The sequence below is a fragment of the Bos grunniens genome, chromosome 18 (genome assembly GCF_055505025.1).
Source record: "Bos grunniens cultivar Pamir isolate PY7600 chromosome 18, Bosgru_T2T1.0, whole genome shotgun sequence".
Classification (NCBI taxonomy): Eukaryota; Metazoa; Chordata; class Mammalia; order Artiodactyla; family Bovidae; genus Bos; species Bos grunniens.
The window spans coordinates 2947994-2965983 of NC_141182.1; the positions used below are offsets into that span (position 1 = coordinate 2947994).

General features: G+C 42.2%; 1 protein-coding gene across 3 annotated transcripts in view; it reads right to left on the reverse strand.

Moving 5' to 3' along the window:
• The window catches only part of LOC147352935 (protein CFDP2-like), a 44229-nt gene extending 32177 nt beyond the window's left edge, over positions 1-12052 (reverse strand). For all 3 annotated transcript variants that reach the window (XM_086349920.1, XM_086349918.1, XM_086349921.1), the window contains exon 1: positions 11878-12052. In XM_086349920.1, the coding sequence (XP_086206046.1) occupies positions 11878-11941 (64 nt within the window). In that variant the 5' untranslated portion in view covers positions 11942-12052. The remainder of the gene's footprint in view (positions 1-11877) is intronic.
• Positions 12053-17990: the final 5938 nt, after the last annotated feature.

Below are 17990 nucleotides of genomic sequence, written 5' to 3' on the forward strand. Positions count from 1 at the left end.
CTTTATTTTTGGGGGCTGAGATACCCCACGGCCCTAAGCCTGAGGCCAGGGGTGGCGGCGGAAGGAGCTACCCCACGCCCTGAAGCCCGAGGCCAAGGGCGGCGGCCGGGAGGAGCAACCCCACGTCCAAGGAGCCATGGCTGCGCGGATGCAGGAGGGCCTAAAGGAGCTATCCCACGTTGAAGGTCAGGAAGGGCGGCGGTGAGGAGATACCCCTCATCCAAGGTAAGGAGCAATGGCTGAGCTTTGCTGGAGCAGCCGTGAAGAGATACCCCACGCCCAAGGTAAGAGAAACCCAAGTAAGACCATAGGTGTTGCAAGACGGCATCAAAGGGCAAACACACTGAAACCATACTCACAGAAAACTAGTCAATCTAATCACACTAGGACCACAGCCTTGTCTAACTCAATGAAACTAAGCCATGCCCGTGGGGCAACCCAAGACGGGCAGGTCATGGTGGAGAGATCTGACAGAATGTGGTCCACTGGAGAAGGGAATGGCAAACCACTTCAGTATTCTCGCCTTAAGAACCCCATGAACAGAAAGAAGAGGCAAAATGATAGGATACTGAAAGAGAAACTCCCCAGGTCACTGGTGCCCAATATGCTACTGGAGATCAGTGGAGAAATAACTCCAGAAAGAATGAAGGGATGGAGCCAAAGCAAAAACAATACCCAGCTGTGGATGTGACTGGTGATAGAAGCAAGGTCCGATGCTGTAAAGAACAATATTGCATAGGAACCTGGAATGTCAGGTCCATGAATCAAAGCAAATTGGAAGTGGTCAAACAAGAGATGGCAACAGTGAATGTCGACATTCTAGGAATCAGTGAACTGAAATGGACTGGAATGGGTGAATTTAACTCGATGACCATTATATCTACTACTGCGGGCAGGAATCCCTCAGAAGAAATGGAGTAGCCATCATGGTCAACAAAAGAGTCGGAAATGCAGTACTTGGATGCAATCTCAAAAACAATAGAATGATCTCTGTTTGTTTCCAAGGCAAACCATTCAATATCACAGTAATCCAAGTCTATGCCCCAACCAGTAACGCTGAAGAAGCTGAAGTTGAACGGTTCCATGAAGACCTACAAGACCTTTTACAACTAACACCCAAAAAAGATGTCCTTTTCATTATAGGGGACTGGAATGCAAAAGTAGGAAGTCAAGAAACACCTGGAGTAACAGGCAAATTTGGCCTTGGAATACGGAATGAAGAAGGGCAAAGACTAATAGAATTTTGCCAAGAAAATGCACTGGTCATACCAAACACCCTCTTCCAACAACACAAGAGAAGACTCTATACATGGACATCACCAGATGGTCAACACCGAAATCAGATTGATTATATTCTTTGCAGCCAAAGATGGAGAAGCTCTATAGAGTCAGCAAAAACAAGACCAGGAGCTGCCTATGGCTCAGACCATGAACTCCTTATTGCCAATTCAGACTTAAATTGAAGAAAGTAGGGAAAACCACTAGACCATTCAGGTATGACCTAAATCAAATCCCTTATGATTATACAGTGGAAGTGAGAAATAGATTTAAGGGTCTAGATCTGATAGACACAGTGCCTGATGAACTACGGAATGAGGTTGGTGACATTGTTCAGGATACAGGGATCAAGCCCATTCCCATGGAAAAGAAATGCAAAAAAGCAAAATGGCTGTCTGGGGAGGCCTTACAAATAGCTGTGAAAAGAAGAGAAGCGAAAAGCAAAGGAGAAAAGGAAAGATATAAACATCTGAATGCAGAGTTCCAAAGAATAGCAAGAAGAGATAAGAAAGCCTTCTTCAGCGATCAATGCAAAGAAATAGAGGAAAACAACAGAATGGGAAAGACTAGGGATCTCTCCAAGAAAATCAGAGATACCAAAGGAACATTTCATGCAAAGATGGGCTTGCTAAAGGACAGAAATAGTATGGACCTAACAGAAGCAGAAGATATTAAGAAGAGATGGCAAGAATACACAGAAGAACTGTACAAAAAAGATCTTCACGACCCAGATAATCACAATGGTGTGATCACTGACCTAGAGCCAGACATCCTGGAATGTGAAGTCAAGTGGGCCTTAGACAGCATCATTACGAACAAAGCTAGTGGAGGTGATGGAATTCCAGTTGAGCTATTCCAAATCCTGGAAGATGATGCTGTGAAAGTGCTGCACTCAATACGCCAGCAAATTTGGAAAACTCAGCAGTGGTGGTCACAGGACTGGAAAAGGTCAGTTTTCATTCCAATCCCAAAGAAAGGCAATGCCAAAGAATGCTCAAACTACCTCACAATTGCACTCCTCTCACACGCTAGTAAATGCTCAAAATTCTCCAAGCCAGGTTTCAGTAATATGTGAACCGTGAACTTCCTGATGTTCAAGCTGGTTTTAGAAAAGGCAGAGGAACCAGAGATCAAATTGCCAACATCCGCCGGATCATGGAAAAAGCAAGAGAGTTCCAGAAAAACATCTATTTCTGCTTCATTGACTATGCCAAAGCCTTTGACTGTGTGGATCACAAGAAACTGTGGAAAATTCTGAAAGAGATGGGAATACCAGACCACCTGATCTGCCTCTTGAGAAATCTGTATGCAGGTCAGGAAGCAACAGTTAGAACTGGACATGGAAGACAGACTGGTTCCAAATAGGAAAAGGAGTTCGTCAAGGATGTATATTGTCACTCTGTTTATTTAACTTATACGCAGAGTACATCATGAGAAACGCTGGACTGGAAGAAACACAAGCTGGAATCAAGATTGCCGGGAGAACTATCAATAACCTCAGATATGCAGATGATATCACGCTTATGGCAGAAAGTGAAGAGGAACTAAAAAGCCTCTTGATTAAAGTGAAAGTGGAGAGTGAAAAAGCTGGCTTAAAGCTCAACATTCAGAAAACGAAGATCATGGCATCCAGTCCCAGATGGGGAAACAGTGGAAACATTGTCAGACTTAATTTTTCTGGGCTCCAAAATCACTACAGATGGTGACTGCAGCCATGAAATTAAAAGATGCTTACTCCTTGGAAGGAAAGTTATGACCAATCTAGACAGCATATTCAAAAGCAGAGACACTATTTTGCCAACAAAGGTTCGTCTAGTCAAGGCTATGGTTTTTCCTGTGGTCATGTATGGATGTGAGAGTTGGACTGTGAAGAAGGCTGAGCGCCGAAGAATTGATGCTTTCGAACTGTGGTGTTGGAGAAGACTCTTGAGAGTCCCTTGGACTGCAAGGAGATCCAACCAGTCCATTCTGAAGGAGATCAGCCCTCCGTGTTCTTTGGAAGGAATGATGCTAAAGCTGAAACTCCAGTACTTTGGCCACCTCATGTGAAGAGTTGACTCATTGGAAAAGACCCTGATGCTGGGAGGGATTGGGGGCAGGAGGAGAAGGGGACGACAGAGGATGAGATGGCCTGGATGGCATCACCGACTCGATGGACCTGAGTTTGAGTGAACTCCGGGAGTTGGTGATGGACAGGGAGGCCTGGCGTTGGGGTCACAAAGAGTCGGACACGACTGAGGGACTAAACTGAAGTGAAAGACCAGAAAAGTTCTATTTTGAGAAATAACATCAGTGTTGTTATCTTGAAACTATTTCTTTCATAATATAGATAAAAGGAAGGAAGTTGCTATGCTAATAATGCTTAGAATCCAGATCTTCAGAGTAAGAGAAATGACACCATTATAAAATCAAATAAATTAAGTGAAAACAAATGTTAAAGCTGAATTTAAAATTCAGAACTCTTAGACTCACAGACTTAAAAAAATGAACTCATGGTTGCAGGGGTCGGGGGAGGGATACTTAAGGACTTTGGGTAGATTATGTACACACTTCTGTATTTAAAATGGATAACCAACAAAAATCTATTGTATAGCACACAGAACTCTGTTCAATGTTATGTGCCAGCCCGGACGGCAGTGTTATGTGCCAGCAGGGTTTCCAGGAGAACGAATATATGTATACGTATGGCTGAGTCCCTTCACTGTTCACCTGAAACTATGACAACACTGTTAATAGACTGTACCCCAATACAAAGTGGTTTTAGTGTTAAAAAGATTAAAATTAAAAAAGTTTAAAAGCCCTCATTACATGGAAAAAAATTCAGAACTCTTAACATTTTTAAGGTAAATATTTTCTAGCTCTGAACAGTGAACACTCAGATTGTATTCTTTCATATGACTCTACACAAAAAGGGTTCCCCAAAAAGTGTAGCTAATTTCGGGTTTGAGGGAAGGAAAGCACAAGGTGAAATGGGCAAACTTTGCTGTACCAGAAAACAAGGAAATTAGGTATAATGGGTCACATTAAAAGGATATAAGATCTAGTTTGAAAGAACTTTTAGTGGCCCAAAGTGATGATGAGACCATTAAAAGGAATAACTGTTACTGAAAAACACTGGATTGATTAAAAAAAAAAAGTCCCCCAAAACTGTTACCCCTTTATGATAATTACAAATTTAAAAAAGACAGGAAAAAATACTATGCACCATTTTAGGTTCCCATTAAGATTATTCCCAATTTTGAAAATTGGTAATTAAGAGAAATGAACTAAATATTTATCCTGTCCCAACTGATGAGGAAAAGCTGAACTTTCCCAACATTAACCAATAAATGCAAAAGAACCACAAAACTAGAAAAAGACTCACTCTCTCACCACAATGATGGTAGTAATTCAACCAAAGATTATCATGCAAGGTTAAAGACAATTTGAGTTTTAATGATTAAGTATATTATTAGGTTGGTGCAAAAGTAATTTGAATTTTGCCATTTGATTCTGGAATACATTAAATGAATGTGGTCATGTTATACGTCATTTTAATGCACATTTCTTGCTTTTTTTTTTTTTGCTAATAACTTATTACTTGCTGTTCATTTTATACTTATTTTAAACTATGGAAATGTTACTCAAAAAGAAAATTCGAGGGATTTCCTTGAGTTCAAAATGTTGCAAAGCAGCGGAGACAACCCACAATGTCAACAGCACATCTGGGCCAGGAACTGCTAACAAACATACAGTGCAGCAGAGGTTCAAGAAGTTTTGCAAAGGAGACCTTGAAGACAGAGATATCAGCCAGCCATCGGAAGTTGACAACGACGAATTGAGAGCCATCACTGAAGCTGATCCTCTTAAAACTACAGAAGTTGCCTAAGAACCCAAGGTTGACCATCTATGGTCGTTTGGCATTTGAAGCGAATTGAAAAGGTGAAAAAGCTCAATAAGTGGGTGCCATAAGCTGTCCGCAAAAAAAAAAAAAAAAAAAGTCCTTTTGAAATGTCATCTTTTCTTATTCTACGCAACAATGAACCATTTGTCTATTGGATTGTGACCTGCGGTGAAAAGTGGATCTGGATCGTATACCACTGGTAATGACCAGCTCAGCAGTTGGACAAAAAAGCTCCAAAGCACTTCCCAAACTTGCACCAAAAAAAGGTGATGGTCACTGTTTGGTGCTCTGCGGCCAGTATGATCCACTACAGCTTTCTGAATCCTGGCTAAACTATTACATATGAGAAGTAGGCTCAGCAAATCGATAAAAGGCACCAAAAATTGCAATGCCTGCAACAAGCATTGGTCAACAGAAAGGGCCCGATTCTTCTCCAGGACAATACCCAACTGCACACCACACAACAAATGCTTCAAAAGTTGAATGAAGTGGTCTACGAAGTTTTGTTTCCTCTGCCATTACCTGATCTCTTTTCAACTAACTACCACTTCAAGCATTTTGACAACTTTTAGCTCGGAAAATGCTTCCACAACCAGCAGGATTCAGAAAATGCTTTTCAAGAATTCGTTGAATCCCAAAGCACACATTTTTATGCTACAGGAATAAACAAACTTATTTGTTGTTGGCAAAAATATGTATTGATTGTAATGGTTCCTATTTTGATTAATAGAGAGAGATGTCTGAGCCTAGTTAGGATTTAAAATTCACAGCCTGAAACCGCAATTATGTTTGCACCAACCTAATATAACACAAAACACTTTCCAGTTCCAAGGGAAAAAACAGTTACACAATTAAGGGATCAAACTCTCTTCATTCTGATCCAGAAGTCACAACTATGGAAATTAATCAGGTATTTTGTTTTCTGATATTATGCATTATGAAACACACACATCAGCTATGAACTTTTTTTTTGTAAACTAAAATTATTTTATTTGAACCCACCAAGCATTTAGATCTACTTTTAATTTTAACACAGGCTCCCCTGATAGCTCAGTTGGTAAAGAATCTGCCTGCAACGCAGGAGACCCCAGTTCGATTCCTGGGTCAGGAAGATCTCCTGGAGAAGGGATAGGCTACCCACTCCAGTATTCTTGGGCTTCCTTTGTGGCTCAGCTGGTAAAGAATCTGCCCACAATGCGGGAGACCTGGGTTCGATTCCTGGCTTGGGAAGATCCCCTGGAGAAGGGAAAGGCTACCCACTCCAGTATTCTGGCCTGGAGAATTCCATGGGCTGTACAGTCCACGGGGTCACAAAGAGTCGGATATGACTGAGCGACTTTCACTCACTCAAATTTAACGCAAGTTCAAGGGACGAAGGAATCACCTAATACCATGAGGGAGTAACCAGACAAAATTCCACAGGACATACAGCCTGGTCTCCTATGCCAATCTATGTTACAGAAACGTGAGTGTGCTAGATTAAAACAGATGTAAAAGATGCAACAACTGAATGACAGAAGTAGTCCGGAACTCAACCATGATTTAAACAAGCTGTCGCCATTTTTGAGTCAACAGGGAAAATGTGAATATGGTGTGTATATTAGATGATCTCAAAGTTTACTGAAATGAACAGGGATAGAATGTTCACTGAAAAGAGCAGGCTACAAAGAAACATGAAAAAAAGTATGATTTCAGATTGGGGAAAAATACAAATATTAATAACAACACTTGGGAATAGAAAAAGATAAAGAGTGGGTTTCACTAAGAAATCAATACTGATAATCTCTAGGTGGTGGGAATGTAGTTATTCTGATTTTATGTTTAATTGCCTGCATTTTCTAGTTTTCAACAAAGTTCATGCACTTTCGCTATAAACTTATTTTTCTTCATAAACTGGGTGAATGTTGCAGACAGTTCAGACAAAGAAATGCATGTGGCTCTGGATCTTAAACATGAAAAAAGATACTCAATCGCACTGATAAGAGAAAAGCAAATCTCAAACTATACAACAACAGAAACTATGGTTAAATTCCACGTGGTTACTGTAAGAATAACATCCCTAGAGACAAAACAGCACAAAGTGAACAAATCTTTTTTAAAACAAGTATAGTGGATTAACAATATTAGTTTCAAGGGTACAGCGTAGTGACTCAGCATTTTTTTCTTTTTCTTCATTTTGTTTATGTTTGGTTGTGCTGCGTCTTTGCTGCTGCACGGGCTTTCTCAGGTTGGGGGAGCAGGGGCTACCCTAGCCGCGGCGTGCGAACTTCTCGGCAGCGGCCTCTCCGCTACAGAGCACAGGCTCTAGGGCGCCAGGGCTTCAGATGTGGCCCCGACTTTGGAGCACAGGCTGGCGCTTGGGCCCAGTTGCTCCAGGGCATGTGGGATTTTCCCACATCAGGGACTGAACTCGAGTCTCCTGCACTGGCAGGCAGATGCTTTACCACTGAGCTACCAGGGAAGCCCTCAGTACTTTTTATAGCAAATGAACAAATCTTGTCCAGAGACTCAAAGCCTGCATTACCTTTTCAGTCCTCCATGCTTAAACATGAAACAAACAATTAAGAATTACTGCAAAAATCAGAGAATGTGTCTAACGTGTTAATGCCCAAAACAAACACCTAGGGTGAATAAAAAACAACTTAGAGGAAACAGACTGTTTCCTCATTTTATCAGGCTAGCATTATTTGATACCAATCAGACAAGGAAATTACCAGAAAACTATGGACCAACATTCCTTATAAACAAACACAAAACTTCTCAATAAAATTTTAGCAAACCAAATCCAGTCATGTAAAATAATAATACATCCAGTAAGTTTTATGGGGGTGGGGTGGGATGAATTTAAAATCATTAACAGATTAAAAACAGAAATACCACATGAGCAATAAATGGTGAAAAAGCATTTGACAAAATTCACTTCTCAGCAAATAAAGAATAGAGGGAATTCTTTAATTCCATAAGGCCTGAGGGGCAGTATACGCAGACTGCCAGGATCCAAATCCCAGCCCATCTAATCTAGTTGAGTAACTTGGGGTGCCTCAGTCTCTTCATTTGTAAAATGTTTAAAAAAAAGCAAAAAAACTGCATAATTACACAGACCTGGTAATGTGACTAAATAATCAGTTCAGTTGCTCAGTCGTGTCCAACTCTTTGCAACCCCACGAACTGTAGCACGCGACAATGTGAAGTGCTTAAGGCATCCATGAAAAAACCTGTAGGTAACATTATACCGAATGGCGAAACACTCATGCTTTCTCCTTACAACTGGGAACAAGGCAAGAATGTCCACGCTCACCACTCTTATTCAATACACACTGGAACTGTACCAAGTACAAGAGGCTAGCAAGAGAAACAAAAGCTATGCTCACAGAAGAAGGGGAAATAAAACTGTCTATACACAGATTTTCAGGGGTAGGGAAGGGTAAGAGTGGCCCTGGAACTGTTAAATTCAGTCGTGGTTACACAACTACAAGCATTTGTCAAAAAATCACAGAACACTCTAAGAGTGAATTTTACTGTACATAAGTCAAAAGTAGAAATATTTTGAACATTATTCATTATTATTCGATAGATAAGTAGATGTATTTAGAGAGATATGCATTTCATACACAGAATGCTGTCTGTCTCCAAAGAGAGTCACCTTGGCAAGGGGAGAGTAGTAACGGGAGAAACACCTACACCGAGTGTGGGCCATCTCAGATGGTGAGAAGCCCAAAGCGTAACTAATATCCATAGAGCAATAAGATGCTCCACTCATGAAACAGAACATGATACTATTTAAAAGTTTTCAAAAAAAAAAAAAAAAAAAAAATTTTTTTTTTTTTTTTTTCCAAAATTAAAAATATCGTGATGTCCAACCCCGGTTATGAGGACAAGAAAACAAAGCACACGCTCCCCAGTGGCTTCTGGAAATTTCTGGTCTACAGTGTCAAACAGCTGAAGGGTTGCTGACCTGCGACCAATCGTACTGTGCTGTAACTGTGCCAAACACCTCCTCTAAGAACCTCAAAGTCACTGTGCAAAGAGCAGCCCACCTGGCCATCCCCAGTCAACAACCCCAAAGCCAGGCTGCACAGAGAGGAAACTGACGGACAGTTTATGGAAAGAAAAAAAAACAACAGAAGCACCAGTCCATAAGGTGTAGCAAGAGTCAATATATAAATAATGATGATTCCAAAAAAATAAAATGAAGAAAATTGTCCCCCCTAAATTTTAAAAGCTACAGAAGAAACAAAGACAAGACTCTATCAGCGTCCAGAGACAAATTTTATGTACATGAGTAAAAATTAGCAACAAGTTTTTTTTAATAAAAGCACTGGAAACTTAGAAAATAATGGAGGAATACCTTCAAAATTCAGATTAAAAAACTACGGAATTCCATACCAAACTATTAATCATGCCTGAGGGTCACCTGGTTATTTTTAGATACTCATGGTCTCAAAAAAAAAAAAAAAGTTTCTAACATGTATCTTTCTTCAAGAAGTTATTTGAGGATTTATTCTTATTTTGGTGGAACACACCAAGAAAAAAAACATCATGGGACCCAAGAAAACAGGGAATCTTAAGAGAAAAGAGACATAAACGAAACATCCAAAGTAGTGGTCACGATGGAAGATTTTAGGTTTAAAAATTATAAAACCAAGACAAATTGGAGCAGATCAGAAGACAAAGACGGACTTCAAAATAACAAATGATTATCTAATAAATCTAAATATGTTGGGAGGTGATTTAAACAATTTTGAGCGTTTAGGATCAAATCAGTAGTAAGTACACAGATGACTAAACAACAACAAAATGGCAATTATTAACTCCAGAGAAAACTAGTGCAGGAAAAGCAGTAACTGCATATACCAGATGGTTCCGTCACATGATATTCAAAGTCATTACCAAAAAAAAAAAGAAACAATAATAGTCTAACCCAAATTGACACAGGAACATTGGCAGGCTGGGGAAGTGGGAAGGGTCTGAAGGTGAAAAAGTGTGTGTTGGCAGAGAGGGGAAAGCCTCAAGGAGATGTTAAAAGACCTAATATGAATGGGTTAAGTCAGCAGACGATGGAAATACCAAATTTTAAAAGAAAGCAGTTTCTTCAGTGGAGGATGGACAGGGATAAGTGATGGAAATGGTTGTTTCAAAATAATTCTTTTAGAAATATTTGACTATTTTTAAGCAGGTGCACGGTAACTTTGATTACAATGAAAACTAATTTTCAAGTAATCATGCTGACAAAAGAGCTTCCCAGAAGGCGCTAATGGTAAGGAAACTACTGCATGCCAATGCAAGAGACGCAGGAGACCGGGGTTCCATCCCTGGGCTGGGAAGATCCCCTGGAAGAGAGCATGGCAAACTTCTCAAATATTCTGGCCTGGAGAATCCCATGGACAGAGGAGCCTGACGGGCCCTCAGTCCATAGGGTCACAAAGAGTGGGACTCAGCACACACAATGTTGGCGGACAAGAATCTAACGCAGGAAAGGAGCCGGGAAACTATGGCAAGTCTTCGTTGATCATGGTAGCTCAGTAAGAGCCATACTGGTGACAAGAGTGATCAGAAATTCATCTTCGCTATAGCCCCAAACTGAATGTAATGATTGGCTCGACCAAAAAAATGAACAAGGACAACTATCCAGGCTTTTTTTTTTTTTTATCTTGTTTGACCCAGTGCAACTGTGCGAGCAGATACTTCTAACGAGATGTGGGAGTCTGGGGAACCGGGAGGATGGCAGAAGGGGTAGGTATGGGTAACATTTTGGTCTGGATCTGTTTTAGAAGACTATACATGTTCCGAGCAGGCCCGTTAGGGACTCCTGGGCACAGAGGCCTTTTTGTCCCCTATTTCTTATAGGCAAGACTCCAGTCTCCATGACCTTCTCTCATTTCCAAACAGTAGAACACTTGCTATTCAAAGGAGGAACAGCAAAGAACACTTGAGGCAAGGTTAAAGGACCAGAGAAGCTCACCACCACCGACAAACTGGACCACACCCTAATCTGGCCAGCAACCTTTTTGAAACTTTGCAGAAGAATACTAGACGGTTACTGCCTTGATACTTTATCACTAACTCCTGCCTGACTATACGACCTTTCCGTACTCACCAGGGAGAGGGGAACAGTTCTTGGCGCGCTAGCCTACCGTGTTGCCCTAACCCTTTGCCTGGCGAAGTAACAAAGCCACTTTCCTTTTCCTCCAAAACTCGTCTGCCTATTTCTGTTTGCATGGTGCACAGAGCGCCAAGATGTGGACAACACAGAAAAACAATACAACAAAGGTCTATGAAGGACTGAATATGCAGACTGCAAAGAAGCAAAAGACATCATTAAGTGAACTTTTAACCACCATATCTCTTTTGAAGACAGAAAATGATGTATCGGGGTCGTGATGCTAGCAATTCCCTGGGGATGGAAGGTCTGCGTAAGATGGCCTTTCAGAAGCGTTCAGGGTTGCTGAGGGTACGCGATACCCAACCACCACTAACGGTCGAGCTCACCTGCGGGTTCCCGCCCTCTGAGGGGGCGTTGGCCGAACGCGGCCCAGAGAATCAGCCGCAGGAAAGGTCCCAGTACGCTAACTGGGGCCACCGGCCGCGCGGTGCGGGCTCAGGGCCGCTTGAGAATCACGCCACCCTCCCACCGGGCCCACAAACGCCTGGCAAAGCGAGCCTCAAGCGAGGCGGGGGCGGGGCAAGTCGCCTCTCGCCTCAAGAGGAGTGCTCACCCGACGGCGCGTAGTCTTCGTCCTCCTTCGACACGGAGAAATCCTCGGATTTAAACTCCTCCATACTGCTGCCGCGCGGGGCCTACGGTGCCGCAGCAACCGCCTCCAACGGCAAAGCTCTAGGGAGAGACGGTAGAAGCGCGGAGTGCGCAGAGGCGACGGGGATGGCGGCGGCTCCGGCGGCGCGTGCGCACACGCAGAAACGGCGCTAGGTCGAGAACCACCACTTCCGGGCCAAAGCCGCGGACCTGACGCTCTTATGGCGGTCGGCGGAATGTGGGCGTCGTCCTGAAGCGGTGCATGCTGGGACTTGTAGTCTTCAGAGCTCAGCGGCTTTGATTTAGTGTGTCTGCTTAAGGAAAATTTGTTTTGCCCATGGGAACACAGCTGCCCTTCGTTAGTCACTGGTTAATATTATTGAATTCGCTTAGTTGTTAAAATAGTCACCTCCCCCCCCAAATCAATATTCACGGTGCTTTCTGGGGTTATTTCCCCCGACATGCTCAGAGAGTGAAAATTTTGAGTTAACCAGTGGTGGGTTGTACTGAGGTTGCAGGCAGACAATTTGCTATCTTGCTTCAGCCCTCTTAGTGTAAATAAGTATCGTCTTCCCAGTCTGTTTAGTGCCGCGTTTCCTTTTTTTTTTTTTCATCTTTGTGCTTTCTGTCGGTGATTTCCCTGTTTAAAATGACCCCTGGGTGTGTTGCAGGGAGGAAGCCAATTCTGACTCCATGTTGGAAACTGTTTCTTTGACTTGCTTTTATTATTTTAATCATACTCAATAGCTTGCCTGGAGGACCCTGCTTCTCTGCTTGACTGTAAACTAAAGTGCCTTTGTTCGGCTCTAGGAGAGGTGTTTGTCCCCGCCCACCTGTGAATAGAAGAGATTAGCACACCCCTTCTGAAGGCTGGACTTTCCCTTGGAGACGTTTTGCAAGACTGAAGACCCTTTCACTTTACTTCCCCACTGCATCTCCCTCTATTCTGCCTTGTGACTTTAGTTCCTCTTAGCTTCTTTTCTCTCTGATCGATAAAAGAACCTGGCATCCAGATCCCAGTAAGATGGTTGTTTTGATGCACTAGCCTGCCATATTCTCCGTCTGCCGGCCTTGCCTCAACACTTCGTCTCTCTGACTCATTGACCTATCGTGCAGCGAGCAGAGCAAGCTTGCACTCGGTAACAAGCGTATTGCTGGGGTGCTTCCTAATGTTTGTAAGTGCAAGAAGGTTGTGATGTGCCTTATGGAGAAAATATTTGGGTTAGATAAAGCTTCATTCAGGTATGTTTTGTGGCTGTGAGTTCAGTGTTAAAGAATAAACTATCCAGTGCATCAAGGAAAAGGAAAGTCACCAATCTGTATCTGAGGCTGCTCCATAAAGTGCTAAAGTGACATTCATAGTGTGCGAGGCAGCTATGGAAAAGATGGAAAAGCGGCTCAATTTGTGGATTCAACCAATAAAACCGATGAAAAAAGTCTGGCAGACAGCATTGTTGAGGCTGAAAGTCAAAAGTTTACCCTCATGTCACCCAGGGTCAGAAAAATGTGAAGAAGCCCTTCTCTGTAGCGCTGGCTGGGTTGCACGTTTCAAAAGGCCATATGGTGTCAATAATGTTAAGCTTGCAGCTGAGGCAAGTTCTGCAGATCAGAAGACTGCAGAAGAATTCAAACGATGCTTGCTAAATGTTATACAGGAAAAGGGGTATGTGGAAGAGCCGTTTTTCAACGCTGGTGAAACTGGCTTATTTTACAAGAATGTTGGCAAAAGAACCTATGTAATGTGAATGACCTCCAATGCCCCAGGCTTTAAATCATTCCAGGACTATGCAACCCTACTTACGTGCACCAATGCCAAGGGTGACTCTAAGTGCAAACCCTTACCAGTGTACAGACCTTCAAGTTCACAAGCACTTAACTGGAAAAACGTGAACCATATTCGGTGCATTGGAGGTGGAACCAAAAAGGGTGGAAAGCGACTGATTGGTTCCACAGCTGAATCATATTAGAAGTTCAACACTATCCCCAGGGTAGAAACCTTGCCTTGATGATTTTGTTAATTTTGGATGCCCCAGTGCATTGCTGTGAAAAACTCAAAAATGCCCACCCCAACGTGGAAGCTCTTTTCATTCCCCCAAATACTACCTCTCATCCAGCCCCTGGATCAGGGCATAGTGAAAGCCTTCAAGTCACAGTATACAAGTGAGCTTTATAATAAGACTTTGGAGGCTTTCAAAGCCAAGAAAGAAAATACCATGATGGACTATTGGAAATCAGTCACTGTACGTGAGGTGATTGATTATGTCGGCAACATCAAGCAGGTGACGATCAATTACTGTTGGAAAAATGTTTGACCAGACTGGCTGGAAAATTTCGAAGGCTTTGAAGGTGCTGCAGAAAGTATAAACAACAGTGTCAGAAACATAATGTGTACCACATGCAAATAGGTGGAGAAGGCTTTGGTGACATGAGGAAGAAGATGTGGAGGAAATTTTGGCAGAGAAAGCAATAGAACCCACCAACGAAGACTTGGATGAGATGGCAAAGCAAGACATGATGATGAAAATGGTGATGAAAGTCAGCCGAAGAGTCCAGAAATTGTCCTTCTTACAGCAGTCAAAATAACAGAATGGAACTCCGCACTGGAAAAAATTTTCAGTGACATGGAAGAGTGTGACCCTATGCTTGATCGAAGCCTCAAATTTAAGCGCTTAACTTCCTGTGCATTTGCCCCCTATGCTGACACTTAAGGCAAAAAGCTAAGCAGACAGGGCCGATGTAATTTCTGGAGTCATTTTGGAAGAAAACATTACCCACTCCATCAACAAGTGATGAGAGCCAAACCTCTGAGGTTGAACTGACAGATGCCAACCTGCCACCCTCTTCCTCATCTGCAGAATGAGTGCCACCAGCCTCTCCCTTGTTTCTGTGGAGTAAGCCAAGGTGGGGAGACTTGACCACACTCGAACTGTGCTGTTGTCCAGCCTGCAGCTCCATCAACCAGAAGATGTTAGGCAACATTTTTACAAAATGTTAAATATTTCATCTTTATTTGCATTAATGTGCACTATATAGTATGTGTCTACTGTATGAGTACAGTATGTGTAGTTTGTGTTTTTGTGTGTGTATGACTGAAGGGAAGTTAAAATAGTACAGTCTCAGTGTTGTACATGACACAATAATGCTGTCATTGAAGTGTTTCATTATTAATAGTATGTATCATTATTTGTAAGAAAGATATATTAAATGCAGTGTCTTTGAACAGAAACATACATAAAACAAAGCTATGTACTGATCAGTTGACAAAAATGGTATGACCAGAGACCCACAAGAACCCAATCCTGTATTTCTGCTAATTGAGTGTGCGTGGTAACATTATAGCTGTAATTACAAGGAATGGCTGTTTTCTAGAATTCAAACATCATCCACAAGGAATCCTTCCTTGAAGTTAATCCATATGAAAGTACAACCATATATAACAGTTGTCATTTTGTGACAAACTGGGATGTTGCCTTTTGACCCGTCCTTGGAGTCTCAGTCTGGGGAAAATGCTACCCTGGCATTCTTCAGTAGACTCTCCCCCAGCACCCCGCTTCTCCCGCTCTCCTCTTTAGAGCTTACAAGCATTTGTTCAGATTCACAAAGTTTCTGACCACTTTAAGGGTAATGATGGAACTGTCTTCTACTTGTCAAATTGTTTAGTAAAGAGGTCTAAAATTGGTTAGCGGCCCTCATCAAGCTTAAAAACATACATTTTTGGATTTGAAAAGCATTTTCCATGAATTTAAATGTCACCAGCTGCGCTATTATGCTTTTAAAAAAATACACATTATCCTCAATGGCCAGTGATTTAATGAATCATGCATATGTAATGAGGTTTCCATAGAGCTGCAAAGGACAGGGTTGAGAACTACCCAGTTCAACTTGTGGAAATTCAGGGAGAACTTGGTCCCTTTGAAGGGGCACAAAAGCACCACACACATACCCCATGCCTTGCCCTGTACATCTCTTCCATCTGGCTGATCCTGACTTAAATCCTTATGATAAACCAGTGGCCTAGTAAGTAAAATGTCTGAGTTCTGTGAGTCGCTCTCAAATTAATTGAACCCAACTTATAGCCAGTTAGAAGCACGGAAGAACCTGGACTTGCAACTGATGTCTGGAGTTGGTGGTTGAGGATGGGGGTACTTCTGGGTACTGTCAGAATTGAGTTGAATTGTTGAACACCTTTTCTGGTGTTCAATGTTTGTTAGTGTGGGGAACACCCAATATACCACTTAAAAATTTAAAGATTTCAGCACATAATCCCACCAAGAATAAATAGGCTGAAACTGAGCAATCCCTTTGGACAAATATTGGCCAAAATACAAACCCCAACCACCTACAAGTTTCCTGGTTCACTCTTACCATGTTGTTACCGAGTCCAAGCTCCCTCTGCTCACCGCAGGACAGGCCAGTGAACCCGAGAGAGGAAGTGTGGAGGCAAGGAAAATGATTTCATTTGGAAAGCTGACTGACTAAGATAGCAGACTAGCGCCTCAGAGCAACCATCCCGTGGGGGTCTGAATGCAAAATTTTTCTGTTGAGTCAGAGAGATATAAGCAATGAGGTACTAAAGTCAAAAGGCAGAATAAAGGAGAGGCAGTGGGGAACTAAAGTGAAAGGGTCTTCAGTCTTGCAAACACCTCCGAGAGAATGGCCAGCCTTTGGAAGGGGTGTGTTGATCTCCTCTATTCACGGGGGGGCAGGGGCAGGTTATCTCTCCACTAGCGGAACCAAGCGCTTGAGCTTATAGTCAGGCAGAGGGGCAGGGTCCTCTGAGGCGGCTATTATGTCTAACAAAAGAAAGAAAAGAAAGCTATAAAAAAATGTTGGAGAAGACTCTTGAGAGAGTCCCTTGGACTGCAAGGAGATCCAACCAGTCCATCCTAAAGGAAATCAGCCTTGAATACTCATTGGAAGGACTGATGCTGAAACTCCAATACTTTGGCCACCTGATGTGAAGAACTGACTCACTGGAAAAGACCCTGATGCTGGGAAAGATTGAAGGCGGGAGGAGAAGGGGACGACAGGATGAGATGGTTGGATGGCATCACCGACTCAATGGACATGAGTTTGAGTAAGCCCCAGGAGTTGATGCTGGACAGGGAAGCCTGGTGTGCTGCAGTCCATGGGGTCACAGAGTCGGACACAACTGAGTGACTGAACTGAATGACAAAAGCAACGAAAAGTAAGTCAAAGAAGCAGTTTCCAACCTAGAGTCAGAATTGGCTTCTTCTTTGCAACGTTGTCTTGGCAATAATTTATGGGGTCCTTCCCCTCCCGCCAAATTCAGCATCTTTAGCCTCTCCCCATAGTCTCTTCCCACTGTCCAATCGTGGGTAATCATCTTTTTGATAACAGAAGAGATCCTCTGTTGGGATTCATAAGCTATTGGAGGTTTCTTGCAGAGCTCTGCATCCCTCTGGGGTGTTAGAAACATTCTATATCTTGACCAAAGTACTACCACTTCACCTAAGTGTATAAATACATAAATATTCATTAAGCTACACATTTAAGACTTGTGTACTTTACTGTATGTTGTACCTAAATTAAAAAAAAAAAAAAATAGAGAATGGATGGCTAGTCTCCTGCTACACTGTATGTCCATCTGCAATGCCTGGAAGTCAGTAGTTACCTTGTGACCATGGGGTAAGCTACCCAAATGGGACAATCCAATGTGCTGAAAATGGCAGGGCAGAAAACGTTTTATGATGTCACAGAATACTGAACCAACCTTGGAGACCCTCTTCTTGTGGACTATTGAAATGATACATTTTTATCACAAAGGGTTATCAGCTTTTACCCATCACAGTGTGAAACTGTACAAAAACTTTTGATGGTAACATATAGCACAGAAAGTGAAGTTAATAAGGCTCAAGTTCACATGTAAGTAGTGTTTAATCAGATCTTTGGACAGGAATTTTACCATAAACAAGTTGAACATAAAGGAAATACTTAAATAGATATGTTAAGTACTAAGCCTAAAAAAAAAAAACCCCATACTTAAGGTAGAAATCTTCATTACAAAAGCTTAAATTCATTGGCCACTGAAAAAGAAAAATCAGTTCAAGTGCA